The sequence below is a fragment of the Pipra filicauda genome, unplaced genomic scaffold, assembly GCF_003945595.2.
Source record: "Pipra filicauda isolate LSUMZ 115617 unplaced genomic scaffold, ASM394559v2 scaffold7_size6619720_pilon, whole genome shotgun sequence".
In the NCBI taxonomy this organism is placed as follows: Eukaryota; Metazoa; Chordata; class Aves; order Passeriformes; family Pipridae; genus Pipra; species Pipra filicauda.
In genome coordinates this window covers 1,795,974-1,810,713 of record NW_024104976.1, presented here as the reverse complement: position 1 = coordinate 1,810,713, position 14,740 = coordinate 1,795,974, and the positions used below count along the sequence as shown (strand labels likewise).

General features: G+C 40.1%; 1 protein-coding gene and 1 long non-coding RNA gene across 4 annotated transcripts in view; one reads left to right on the top strand and one right to left on the bottom strand.

Moving 5' to 3' along the window:
* The window catches only part of LOC113993686, a 55,623-nt gene that overhangs the window by 27,030 nt on the left and 13,853 nt on the right, over positions 1-14,740 (bottom strand). For both annotated transcript variants that reach the window (XR_005566757.1, XR_005566756.1), the window contains exons 4-6: positions 13,883-13,990; positions 12,984-13,120; positions 4,943-5,073 (exon numbers count right to left, since the gene is read on the bottom strand). This is a non-coding gene — a long non-coding RNA (uncharacterized LOC113993686). The remainder of the gene's footprint in view (positions 1-4,942; positions 5,074-12,983; positions 13,121-13,882; positions 13,991-14,740) is intronic.
* The window catches only part of SLC12A1 (solute carrier family 12 member 1), a 46,835-nt gene that overhangs the window by 23,103 nt on the left and 8,992 nt on the right, over positions 1-14,740 (top strand). For both annotated transcript variants that reach the window (XM_027732066.2, XM_027732064.2), the window contains exons 13-21: positions 41-164; positions 1,070-1,171; positions 3,008-3,163; positions 4,278-4,377; positions 4,462-4,573; positions 6,981-7,121; positions 9,021-9,127; positions 9,976-10,058; positions 13,000-13,143. In XM_027732066.2, coding sequence (XP_027587867.1) covers positions 41-164; positions 1,070-1,171; positions 3,008-3,163; positions 4,278-4,377; positions 4,462-4,573; positions 6,981-7,121; positions 9,021-9,127; positions 9,976-10,058; positions 13,000-13,143 — 1,069 coding nt within the window. The remainder of the gene's footprint in view (positions 1-40; positions 165-1,069; positions 1,172-3,007; positions 3,164-4,277; positions 4,378-4,461; positions 4,574-6,980; positions 7,122-9,020; positions 9,128-9,975; positions 10,059-12,999; positions 13,144-14,740) is intronic.

Genomic DNA, 14,740 nt, shown 5'->3' with positions numbered 1-14,740 from the left:
AAGCACTGCTTAACAGAATTCCATTCTGATTTCTTACCAGGCTCTTTGCAAGGACAATGTCTACAAAGGGCTCGAGTTCTTTGCCAAAGGATATGGAAAAAACAATGAGCCCATCAGGGGATATGTTCTCACTTTCGTGATCGCTATGGCATTCATTTTGATTGGTTTGTATAAAGTAACACAACTGCTATAATACCATGTTCTGAAATTATACAAACTGATATCTTGATACAATTATTAGCTATGGTTAGAAAAATTTCCAGTCAGGTAAGCTCTGACATAAACTCAAGCACACTCAAAGTCCTGGTAGTAGTTCCATTATTCTTAAACCCAACAGGGATTCTTGTGACATCTCAACACCACCACAGCCTCATTTTCAAAGATACATTTTCAATTCCTGTTCACTCTGCTGGCAGTGTTTAGAGCTATATCAAATAAGGCAAAGTCCCAAGCTTTGAAAATGGTTTTTCAGTTTATATTGCACATAGCTCTGAGGTAGTCCTGAGACAATCAGGAAGCCTACTCTGCCCAAACCTTCCCAACAGTCAGGTCCAAAGTAAATCAGTTTGCCAGCACTTGTGGTAGAAAATCCCACCTACCATATTTAGGGGTGTGAGAATCTTTAAATCAGTTTTTCCAAGATTAGAAATTCAAACTGTCTGACACTAAGTAAATAGGATGTCTAGTAGAGATAATTCAGATTTCCATTTAAAAAGCAAAACAATAAGCTTTAACTATAAATATCTTGTGCAAAGCATCTGTCCTTTCAATTATGTATTTAAAATTCTTAACTTTACACCAGATCTACATTGTTAAGAGCCTGTAGAATCACAGTATCAAATATAACCTTGCACAGCACATAATGTTATTAAAATCAGCATTAGCAGACATAATTCATATGAATGTACGTATATCAAAGTGGCCTTCAATTAGTAAGACAGTAAAATACCCAAGCTCTCCCTGGATGACAAATTCAGAAAATGTTCAGATTTAATGCATCATTAGGAAAAAGCCAGCCAACAATCTAGGAACCTGGTGCCTATGTCTGACTTGTGTCTATGTCTTGCAGCTGAACTGAATACCATTGCTCCCATCATTTCCAATTTCTTCCTGGCTTCCTACGCCCTGATTAATTTCTCCTGCTTTCACGCCTCATACGCAAAATCTCCAGGTGAGTCTGCATCCACCAGTGATTTAAATGTGGGCTTTCTGACCTCTGCAAGTTTTTTACTGTATGTCAGAGGAAATTGCAGCACATGTAAAATACCTAGGCTATGTGATCTGATGTTTTACTGCTCTTATTGAATATGAAGACATTTTATTTATCTCCAAAAGATAAAAATAATGGCTCTAGTCCTTACAATCTCTACAGTTGTACAGGATGAAAAATACTTCAGGGGATCCCACTGGAGCAAAAAAAGCTCCTCCTAAGAGTGTTTTCCCCTCACTATCACAAAACATGGGTGGATAAAAGCCTATGCCAACTCTAGCCACATAAAGCAAGGTATAGTGGGGAGTAATCATGTCCTTCTCCTCCAAATCTACAGTGAAGTGTATGGGGAGGTTCATACGAACAGTAATTGCAGTAGAAGTGATCCTGCCTGGAGAGGAACATGTAGAGCAAGAGCAGGTCCCCCAGACAGCACCAGCACATCTCTGCAGTACCTGGAAGCAGAACTGTAAGGTGAAATGCAATGAGATCCTGTTCAGGGGTAACTTGAGATCCTCTCTCTATATTTGTGCAGCAAAGGAACATAGTGGCTTTCAGGCTTACACATTGCCACAGCAGAGTGATTCTCACATCTTCATGAATGAAGGGGTGACACCTTCAGGACTAAAGCCAATCAGCTGAGCAACTCTGGGTTTGGCACATAGGAAAGACAATTTCCTGATGCTGTGAATTAATTATTCAACTCAAGGAGCGAGGAATACATTTTTGATTTCCAGTGTGAAGAAACTGCAATAGCAACACAAATGTCTACATCAGCTTCCTTCCTATAGAGCTGCATAGTGCCATTTGTTCAGAGGGCAGAAAAGATGAGCACTTCTGCTAATTACCTGCACAGCTGAACAAATGCAGATATGCTCCACATGGCCTTGGAGCTGAGTAACAATTACCTCTATAGACTTCATCTGCCTGCATCTGACTCTACCACTACTTAACATTTCAGACAGAACTGCAGCCATTTTTCTTTTCTCATTTCCTCCAGTTAATTTCTGCCAATTCACAGTGATAGATTATAATAATTGCAAGGCTGCAGGACAGCAAATTTCTTCACAGCAGGTCCTTCCCATTCCCTCATTACAAAGATGATCCAAGACAGGATCTTGTGTCTTCTGTGTTTTTTCCCTCTCCAAAGACTGTGCTCCGTAGAACACCTGGCAGAGACCTGCAAACCATGGAGGCTTACTGCTTGCCTCATCATTTAATTGGTAGCAGGGGATGGATTCAGTGCTGCAGCTGAAGAGCAGCAGGAATAATATCTTTTTAAAGTCAATTGCAAATGGTTTTATTTTTCTGCAGTGAGGTCAGGAGATTTCCAATTTCAGACAGGTGCACTTACAGTATTGGGATAAACTCTCCTCTCAGCAAGTGTTCAGCTACCAATAATAAGTTCTGTGTATATGCATCAAAAGGACAGTCACCAATTACCTGGAGTTACAGGAAAATCTGTTTCTGATGTTCTGAAATGTTCTGAACCAGTAAACTTTAATTTGTGAAAAATACCTATAAACAGAATAGCTACTCAAAGCCACGCTGAGCAAAGCAGTAGGAAATAGCAGAAGGCTTGTAAGACCCTATATTCTGTGCATGTTGAAACCTACAGCAGCCAACACTTAAAAGTATCTGTTGATGCAATGCCTGAGAATTTGCACATATCACTCCCACCCCTTCTGACGGAGCCTGAAACAAACTGCACGTGGGTTTGTATACACAAAAAACATGAATCACCATTTCATCCATATATTTTATGCTCTTCCAATTTTCTCAATTGTCTTTAAACAGGTTGGAGACCTGCATTCAGGTATTATAACATGTGGGTGTCACTTTTTGGAGCCCTGCTATGCTGTGGTGTGATGTTTGTCATCAACTGGTGGGCAGCTCTCATCACTTATGCCATTGAGCTCTTTTTATATATTTATGTAACATATAAGAAGCCAGGTAAGGCCAAATCCTGCTATTATTCTGTGTATATGTTATACAGCCAGACTTGATTTTAAAGGAATTCATTCTGCTTACAGAATTAGCAATTACTTTTTCTCTGATATCTTTATTTAGAGGCAAGCCTGAAGCATCCCATTAAATTCCACTTTATATAATATAGATTAAGTTGATAATCTGGTGAATGTTTGCCTATTTAACAAGTACTTCAAGTATGGTTCAGGGCTTTCTGTAAACATTCCAGCAGACTGGTTTATTCCCATCACATCTTTATGACATTTAGGCTTTTACTTGAGTATCACTCATAATTTTTTTTCCACCCACACACAAAACCTTACCTGAATTTTGCAGTGCTGCCAGCTCACTCATCCGGGGTCATCATTCAAAATTTAAACCTGCTGCCCATTATACAACAGCAAAAATGTAATCTGAATTACTCCTGAACTGATCATCCTCCAGCACCTCCTTACAATCCCTCCATAAATCAAAAGAAGATGGGCACACTTTACTGCTGGAAAAAAACTGCTTAGTAGCTCAGCAAATCACAGGAGGTGTCGTCAGAAATCTGTGTGCTAATACAGCCCCAGTATCAGACAAGACAGTCTGGTTATTCATATCCAGGACAAAACTAACCCAGGTCCAGATTTCAGTGCTAACCATCTGAATTACTTCTGCAGTATAAAAAAAATAACAGAAATAAAAGGGACAAGTTTCCCAGGAGAAGATGTGCCTTCACTGCAGCCAGCTGGGGACAGAAACACCTGGTCTGAGACTTATTCTTTTCTGTGTATTGCTGCACTGTTGTGTGTCCTCCCTGTCTGGGTTTTCATACCCATTGGGATGGCCTGTGGTTCTTTCCTGTAAATATATCAGGTGTAGGAGAACACACCTGTCACAAGGCACTTGTCAAAAACATTTACTCGCATGGGGGTTTTTTGCATCACACAAGCAAAACCTATTATTGAGAAGCACAAAGAACAATAGGTCTGTATCTATGAAGTATGAGAGAATATATCCTGCTTTTTTCACAGAGTACCTGATTGCTGACTTTTGCAACAGAATGTAGGGAAAAGCCCATGGTTTAATACGCATTATTTATCTCTATTATATGCAGAAGTAAACTGGGGCTCCTCTACACAGGCTCTTTACTTTGTTAATGCCTTAGACAGTGCTCTGGCATTAACTACAGTGGAAGACCATGTGAAAAACTTCAGGTAAGATTTTCAGTGAACAGTAGAATGGCTTATCCTGGACATGTACATCAGCCAAACATATACAACCTCTTTTCTTCCTAACAGACCTCAGTGCATAACACTAACAGGAGCTCCTATGATCAGACCTGCTCTGCTGGACATCACACACACCTTCACCAAGAACAACGGGCTGTGTATCTGCTGTGAAGTGTTCACGGTAAGGTCAGCTCAGACAGATCTGGAAACTCAGCCCCAGTGGGTGCTGCAGGTCTCCATTACACATTCCACTCTCACTCAGCACACAATGTTCCTGTTGGTGCTGGTCTGTGTCTGTGCAGACCATGACAGAGACTCGCACTGAGAAGGAATTTTGTCATAATTCTTGACATGAAAGCCATCAGCTGATACGGAGCCTGCTGGTAAATGCCTCATTGAGATGCATTTCAGAGTTCATAGCAGATGGACCAAAAAATGGTTTGAAAAAAATAGAATATTACAAGGAAAAATTTTAGGCTTAGAAGACAGAAAAACCCCAAATCACACAACACATAAAATTTGAAGGATTATTGTGCAAAAGTCAAATTACCCAGGCTCCATTTTCGGCTTTGTCACTGATTTGCAGAGTTAGGGTTTGGCAAGTAATTCAGCTCCCTTTGCAGTGGTTCCTCCAAAACTGTTAGAGTGCTAATTCTGAGGATAAACATGCTCTTCTGAGACCTAAAGAGAGGAGAAAAGTAAATGTCTAGTTATAAATACACAGCAAATGATGTATCTTGGAAGATGAAGATCTAGCCTCTCATTAGGACAGAATAAAAATAGATAGGTTTGTAATGTACAGAGAAAACGTATTTTAAATATTACAATGACCTTTTAATTTTGAAAACAAAAAAAACCCCAGCTCATGGCACCAAATGGGGATGCAGAATCTTGATAACAGTGTCATTTCAGGAAAGAGAATGTATTCCTCTACAAGAGTGTAGGAATAATTCATTTGATGCTGCCACATTGCAGAAACGGAGTACAGAAGATCCATATGTGATTCTTCTCAAATCAAATGAATCCATAAAGAGTGACTGGTCCCAGTTCTTCCCTACTATAATTATTGTTAGCTTTCCCATCACATGCAGTAAGTGTAGAATCAATCCCAACAAGATCCTGAAACTATGCAGCTTCCTAAAGCTGTCTCAGCAATGTTCCTGAATTATTAGACATGTTTCTCTATATCAGTACTTTCTAAGGAGAACTGAGATTTCATTCCTGTCCATACAAAAAAACCCTAAGTCTACTGTATTAGTGTAAGCATTGTAATTGTTTTGACGGGAGGAGGTTTAAATTATTTCTTCGGAAACTTAAGTGAAATTTAATTTGCTTGGTAATAAAAATGTGACAAAATGAACCCTTCTGATTTGCAAAACTGTGGTAAAAAATGGATGATAAAATTCCTAGGAACCACATTGAAGAGCAGCCTACAATATATCATAAAATACAGCAAGACTATTCAGCCATAAATATAACACGCAGCATATTTTACCTCAAAAGCTGACATGCTGTTAGCTATGCATGAAGTTTTGAGAAACCATGCCAGAGAGAGCATCTTCCACTCCTTTTTTCCAAAAAGCAGCAAGAAACTTTCCAGGAACATAGTGACAGATAGTTCAGACATAGGCAAAATAAATACGGCAACTGAATATAAAGACAATTTAAAGTTTACTTGTGTCTGAGGTTGTGGCTGCATGTTGGCTTGAACAGTCTGAGTTTCTAGTAAAAAGGGCTATCCTGCTTTTACTCCCTGCCTTCACATACAATATTTTTGCAAGTCTTCAGTCTGCAAATTCACTGGGCTCCTTGTACAATTGTACAAACATTACCACTGGTACAGAGGAGGAGCAGGGGAGGACACACACAGGCTGTCCCCTGATAGAAGGGTGGGACTGGACCCCTGGCCAGCAGAAACATTGTGCAAGCCAGCTGCAAAACCACCTTCAGGTTCTCTCCTTAAAGAGATAGGGAAGAAGGGTAAAACTTGTTTTTCTCCCCCCTTACCCACAAGAAAACTTAAATCTTATTGTTCAAGTTATTATTCCCATCTCTTCAAGCAGCCAAGATCAAATTCTCCTTAAGTTATATCCATGTCTTGTGATTCTAATATGCACATGGATTTTTGTCCCATTAAATTACCAGATGACCAGTGAAACAAACTGGTGTCAAAGGCATTTGCATCTTTAATTGTATTGCACAACTCTTTTCTCTTACTGTTAGTAGATAGGAGCTTAAAAAAGTATATTTAGATCTGCTGAGACTCTTTTACGTAGTCAAGTCAGGGAGGGACTTTATTCACTCTGAGATGCTTTATCATACCTTAGATTTTTTTTAAGATGTTACAATCCATAGTAGTTCTTCTTTCTGTCAGAATCACTATATTTAAGTAGCATTAACAGCCTCAGCCTCTCAAACAGAATGTGAATTATGTTAGCAGCACACTTCTTTTCAAAGGGCTGAATCTCTGTGGACCCTTTTTGGAAATGTATTTTTCTGGCTCTCCCGTTTGCTCACAGGTAACTGCTTCAAAATCACTGTGTGATGTACAACACAAAACTTTAATAATATTTTATTGTATCATGCAGGGCCCACGCAAGCTGTGTGTTAAGGAGATGAACAGTGGCATGGAAAAAAAGCAGGCCTGGCTCACAAAGAACAAAAGAAAAGCCTTTTATGCAGCAGTGGCAGCTGACAGCTTCAGAGATGGAGTCAAAAGTCTTCTTCAAGTAAGCTTTTTGTTTACAAAACACACAGAAGAGTGTTACATCAAAGCATCCCTTTATGTGAAGCATTACTGTTTACTTGTTAAGAAGCCCTGTGTATGTATGGATGGATAATGTTATAGACAGAAGGGGCATTCTGGGGGCAGAATGCAGAAGGGGCATAATATAAATGTATATTATATTACAGATTATTTCATAAAGATCTCGTTCTGGGCTATGGCATTATGAGACAAGGCAGACTGATTCTCTCCTAAATGAACAAGACACTTATGAAAAAAGAGAGGCATCTGCAGGGCAACATATGACTGTCTTTGCAGCTGACACTTGATACACTTCAAATCAATTCTATTGTTTGGTATTATGCAGCATATTAAATATATGAGAATGTTTCTGCATTAAATGAAAACTGAAAATGTGTAATATACATTTTCTGCAAACAGCAAGAAGGCCATTTAAATAAAAGTGCAATATTTTTCTATTACTCTAAGAATACAGCAGATCATTTCCAACAGTCCATTTAAAATGGCTTTAATGAAGGCACAGAGACACTGTTTCCATATTTCCCATCTCCCCCCCTTCATATATATGAATATTTAAACATACAGGTACTGAGGCAAAATGTAGAGAAAATTCACATCTTTTGCACAAAATACACTGCTGAAAAGACATCAGTGCAAACTGAGACAGTAGGGAACCAACTAAAATACTCTGGGTAACAGTCACCCACTGGCAGCCTACCAGGGCTCTTTGTACACTTGCTGAATGGACAGTACAATTGAGCAAGATGAAATGCTATTAATAAAGGTCCCTTTGTTCTATCAAAGCCTCACAAAGACACTTCATCTTGGGTTTATACACTGTCTCAGTAGGAGATCCCTCTGATGTTTTTGAGAACTGTTACAGTCGGATGATCTCTTCCTTTCCATTACTACTATTGCCAAAGTCAACTACTGGACCACAAATAATTGCCTTCCAACAAACAGAAGGAAAACCATATCATCACTATTGTAACCTAAAGTCATGTGCAACGATTATTGATTTCAATGTAAACAGTGCAAACCCACCAAGATTCCAACAGTTTTTACCTCTTTTCTGCTTGCTAGTAGTAAAACTGGGCAAGTGTAACAACTTGATAAGCTGGTATTTTTTGTGTCTCCTCCTGAAGGTTCCCAATACACTGAGTGTTTAGATTTCTACAAAAATTGAGTCAGCTGAATCTAGATCTCACTACTCCTACTTGTCCAGGTTTTAGCATCCAGAACCAGTTCTGGAGGCAATTTAATATCTTGACAAACCATTTCTTCTTCCTGTTTATAAACTATAATTTAACAGTAAATAGTAATGCTTCACATAAAAGGATACTTTGACTTATCTATAAAGCATGCTCACCTGATTTTGGATAATCTTTTGAAAAGAATACAGTAAATGGAACAGCGACAGTTTCCAAATTCAAGGAAAAAAAATATTCTTAGGAGGCTACGCCTTCTCTGTGTCTCTGAGGTGTTTTAAGAGACTTCAGACTCAGTTCATCTATGGAGTATTCCAAAGCTGATAAAAGCTTTATGCTATAATGTTAGAACGAGCATACAAACAGTTCTGAACTCTCTCTTGATTCCAAGTTATTGAACCATTTTAATGAGAGCATGTCAGAAGAAATGCAAATGAATGCTAATTTAGCAAAACTACATTTATGTCGTCTAAAATCATTTACAGTTGGAATGATTTAAAACTAATCTTTCTGATTTCTGCTTGGCTATGAGCATGAAGGGCATTTATGAAATGCAATCTAGTTGTAAGTGTCTCCAGAACATTACTTCAGTTATCTTTTGCCATTACTTTTCATTTACAGTTAAAAGCATGTGTGTGTGTGTACCTTTCTAAGCAGTGTTTTAATATTGTTAGGCCTCGGGCTTGGGTAGAATGAAACCAAATACCTTGGTGATTGGATTTAAGAAGGACTGGAGAAGTGCACCTGCCACACAAATTGAAAACTATGTGGGCATTATACAGTAAGTCAGCTCAGCACCTCCCTTTTCACTCCTCTTAGACTGGATTAACATAGCATTTCCATACAGAATTTGATGTGTAGAAACAATGTAAGTACCTACAAATCTAGGCTCACACATCCTACCTCTGTAACAGAAGTTACTGCCCATTATAAAAGGCTCCTTGGCTTCCCACACCCAGTAGGATCTGCCTGTCAAACATCTGCACTGTTGGAGCTGATGTGGCTTGACAGCACTAAAGGAGCTGCTCTGCCTTCAGCAGGGCTTTTGCAGAGCTGTATTTTCCCATTTTTAGTGGGCAGGAGCTCAGAGAAAAACAACCATCACGTACGTACTTAGGGAATAAGAGAACATCATGGAATTCTTCTTTTAAGCCTAGGAGACAGAGGAAGAGCCTTGCTTCAAATCTCATGTGTGCCTAAGGCTCAGCAGCTCTGTGGGTTGGGATTTCACTGGGAAACAGTCATTTAGAAACAGGCTTCTCATAGATTTCTGCTCAAAACTCACCATAAGCGAGTTACAGAGCAACAAACCCCACCTCAGCTCTGTTATTTCCTCAGAGAAGGGAGAAAAAAATTACCCAATTGCAACCTGGTTCCTAAAAAAGTGTTGTCTGAAAGATCCATTCCAGGAATAGCCTATCTGTTCCCATTTCCACTCATACACTTCTTTTAAATAAGGGAAGAAAATTTATAGTACTTAGCTTAATCTTGGGCGATTCCTTCTGCAATTTTACCTAGCCTGTCCTCCCTGTGAACAGTAACACTTCCTCTGATCTTCTCAAAGTAGCTTTCCTCACTGACGTGCATGACGCAAAAAGCATATTTATTCTTCTTTTTCTTTCTTTCCAGTGATGCCTTTGATTTTGAGCTTGGGGTGATTATTGTCAGAATTAGCCAAGGATTTGATATCTCTCAGGTCCTTCAGGTTCAAGGTAAGACTCCACAGCTGAATATCTGTGCTGGTTACATGCACAGCACAAGAAGTACCCTTAAGAGTCACCACCTGCTTTCTAGGATAGTTCCTACACTCATGACTTCTACAGTTCCTCCTTGCTTCTGCAATTTAAATCCTGCCCAAAATTCTTGCTGATCATTGGCAGTGACAGAAGGAGTTCAAGCCTAACACATTAAGGGGCTCTGCACTCCAGAGAACTCAACTCCCAAAGCAGTTCCAGCACAGGCACAGACTAAAGCAGTAAAAAAATCATGCTGTGCCACAGCAACCTGTCACTCTGCTGCACATTCCCCTCCTGGTCTGACACATCTTCCTCCTTCTGCTTACCTGAGATCTCTGGGACTGGCAGGAATCAGGAAGCTGCACTTTTGGTACCACCTCTGCAGAACTCTGGGGCCCAGAAAGTTCCCACTCATGCAAAAATTTGGAACCCACAGGAAACATCAATTCTTCTTCACCTTTTTGTTCATTCTTCCTTAGGTTAGCAGTGCATATCTCAGGGGAAATGGAAAACCATAGCATAACCTCACGTTGAGTCCTGTGTGCAGTTTTGGGCACCCCAATACAGAAAAAGACATTAAGCTATTCGAAAGCATCCAAAGGAGGGCCGCAAGGATGGTGAAGGGTCTGGAGGGGAAGCTTTATGAGGAGTGGCTGGGGTCATTTAGTTCATTCAGCCTGGAGAAGAGACCTCATTGTGGTCTTCAACATCCTTATGAGGGGAGAATTGGAGGGGCAGACACTGATGTCTTCTCTCTCGTGACCAATGATAGGACCCAAGGGAACAGCCTGAAGCTGAGTTGGGGAAAGTTTAGGCTGGATATCAGGAACAGGTTTTTCATCCAGAGGGTGGCTGGGCACTGGAACAGGCTTCCCAGGGAAGTGGTCCCAGCACTAAGCTTGTCTGAGTTCAAGAAGTGTTTGGACAACATTCTCAGGTACATGCTGTGATCCTTAGGGTGTCCTGCACAGGGCCAGGAGTTTGACTCAATGATCCTCATGTGTCCCTTCCAACTCAGCATATTCTATGATTCTATGAACGACTGGGGAATCCATGCCATCTGGCTGGAAAAGGTAGAGGGACACAGAGCAAGCAGACAGCTGCACCTAAACGAAGGGCTTCCAAAAGCCACATACACAATGGCAGCCTTCGTTTTGCTTTTTCCCCCCTTTAGCACACAGAGGTCTTATTTGTTCCTCAGGTATTCTGGGGAAGGGAACAGCTCCACATAAAATAAAATTCTCTCAAGGTGTTCAGTACGATGATTTCCCCCCCATCTCGTCAGCCTACCCACTCGCTCAGACAGAGCCGGGCTAACCCCGGCCGTCCCTCCCGGCCCCGGCCCCGGCAGACACGGCTCTCTGCTGCCGCCCGCCGCCAGCGCCGCGCACCGCCCCGGCTGATTACAGCCCAAATTAACACCCCAGCAGAGCGGGCAGTCCACAGTGAGGTAACGCTCAAAAGCAAATCACCTCCCCGAATTAAAAGGCGCCAGAGACTCCTTTCAAAAGCAAGGTGGATGAGCGCTCGCTCAGCAGACTGGCAGCTCGATGTGCACGGAGAGCCACGGGGACTTTGGGAAAAATTTGGAAAAAATTCTAAACTAATCGAGATTTCTTCGCCCCCTCATGACACCTGAGAGAGATCTGCCTGTCTCTTTGCTTGATGCAAGTCAGAAACTGAGTGCTCAAAACGTACAGTCATTGGAACACCTGTGAAAATACAGCAAATACCAGCTCTGCGTTCTTACAAAGGAACAAATGTTCTTCAAGGGGTCAGACACAAGGAGTCAGGAATTAATTAGGATTGGGGCGGGGAGAAAAACCCTCAAATATCAAGAAATGTTTTGAAGTAGATACAAAGTCTCTGCAGTGGAAAACAAAGATCATTGTATTCTATTATACTTTATACAGCATTCTGTTCAATGGAGAAACTGAAATTTTAGTTTTGAGTCACCATTAAGTTTGTGACTATCACCGTGTCTGACAATCAGAAGCATATGGCTGTCATGGACTATAAAGTAAAAGAAAGGATATTCTTTCTGCTGGCAACTCAGAGTGTCAGCAGAGTTAATAATGTCCACCTAGTGAGAGTTTATTTTTTTAACACAATTCTTAAATTAACTTTACAGGAACTTTACTTAAGTGAACATTTAGTTCATCTATTACTCAAATAGAAGTTTTCCTTAAGAAAAAAGTTTTCTGCAGGCAAATGCCTGAACCACATTAATTAGTGCCTCATCATACTATATTCCACAATAACATGTGGTACCTTTTTCTCAGCATAAAGCTAATACTGGCAAGATGAAATTGTTCTTTTATATTACTAAATTTACTGGATTGGTTAGCTAAATCTTACATCTTTACAGCAAATGCTTAAAAATTAAAAATATTTCAGCATAGAAACTGATGGCATATTCAGGATCCTTAAATATTTCTGAGAATCTTGAAGTCCAAACCATGTGACTTGTTCATAGAAAAGGGACCCACAGGCTCGAACTCAATATCTGTTCTTTCTCATTATAGGAAAACAGCTTTTCTAGTGTGTTTTCAAATTCTTGGCTAAAGAAAACAACCAAATATCCACTAACGTAACTCAATATCTCATGTAACTATAAAATGTCATAATACTGAATTTGATCTGGAAGAGAAAACCTAACAGCAGCTGAGTAGCACTGTAACACACCCCACTGCTGTAGCCACAGGCACCCTAAGTTAGGGCTTCCACAGGTGAATTCAGCTTCCTCCTCCCTATTAGTTTGCAAAAAAGAAGCATTTTAGCTTTTCCTCCCAGCAGCTTTACATTGTCTACAAAGTACCATAAGAGCAATTACATCAGAACCATTAGTTCAATAAGCGATTTAATTTAAAAAAGAAAGTGATGTGTTACCAGTTCCCTTACCTTTTCCAATATACAGAGGAATTAGAGAAGCTGGAGCAGGAGAGACTGGCACTGGAAGCCACCATTAAAGAAAATGATTTTGAAGAAGGAAAAAGGGGCATCTGTGGATTCTTCAAAAAAGCCAGCACACTCAATATCTCAAAACATGAAACAAAAAAGGGTAAGTTCCAAAATGACAGCTCCTTCCTGACCCTTCAATACACCCTGCTTTCACCAATATACAAACTGGACTTTACTCCAAGCCAAAAGCTCCTGAGCCACACAGAAGCCCCTGGAAAAGGACCTCCCCTGTACAAACATGGTGGCTACAACCCTGTAATGCAGCACAGAGTGACATCCTCTGCCTGTAGGATACACTACCTCGTAAAACACAACCAATTTCCTCCCCTCATTTGCTAGATAAACTTCTCAGCTCAGCTAATGTTCAATTCTATTTGTCAAAAATAGAATATGGTTGGTTGACGAATACAGAACAAGTTGGTTTGGGGATTTTTTGGTTGTTTGGTTTTTTTTTTAATAGGCTGTTTTCAGTTTTTAAATAGAGGCCTTTCTTCCTCCTCTTTAAAGAAAATAGGAACATATTCCCAATATTCAGGGAACAAGCAATCTTACTTTACTTAACACACACACACAAACTTGGTACAGAGCTGAAAAACAGGTAAAAACAGCACAACTGCTCTATATTCTAAGCATAATTTCATAAAAATGCACAAGTGAAGGTGTTAAAAGTACTGGAAGTACATACACAGCATGCTGTCAAATAACTAATTAACACATAACTTAAATGTGTAGGTGATGAAATCAAAATTACATTTCAGATATAGTAAAATGATACAGAAATACAGCCAGAATTTAAGGTCTCATTTCACAACTGCTAGGCTGTAATGGTAATGACCCACCTGAAGCCATGCTTGTACACAGACATGTATTTTCAGAATTTTCACCTGCAGAGACTATTACATCTGGCTGTGCATGCAACTCCCACAGGTATCAGGAAGATCTACAGACTGAAAACATAAAATGTCATTATTCGTTAGTTGGCAGACTTCAGTTCATTTTGCAGGCTTCAGTAAAATATATTTTTATGACAATTCCAACAAGAGTGTGCACCTCTGTTTCAACTACCCTTTTTGATTTAGTTGAGAAAGGCATAAAGGAAATACATATTGCACACTCTGGCTCTCTATATGAGATAGATTATGATAATAAATATCCCTGCCTCTCTCTTTTGCTTTTATATTCATAGTCCCCGGAGTTGTTGCATCTTCCAGCAGAAACGCTAGAACTGCTTTAGAACTATCCTGTGCACACTCCAGAAATACAAGAAAACCAAACAAAGCATTTTCAGAACCTAGCAGATCAGAGTAAAACCTCTGAAGAAGCCTGTCTGCTCCATTTAAAATACTGCTCTGACACCATCTCTTTGAAATCATTGAAAGAGGAGCAGTAATAAAGTCACAGGCTTCAAAAGATGGAATGAGAGAAGACATTGTTAGTGCATAATCAAAACTATAACTTTTGAAGCCAACCAAGCAAACAGAAAGGACCAGAATGTATTTTCAATTAACAAGGACCATCCCAGCCCAGGGAAGCAGCCATATAGGTTTGTGTTTCCTGCCTTCCAGCCTCAGCTTCACCTGTGCTCCCGCTGCACCCTCGTTTCGTCCACCATCGCTGTGCCTTCCAGGGAGCTCTGTGTTTTACAAGACAGCTGAGATTGTAAATCAGGCAAAATAACACATTTACTTCTAAAGTCT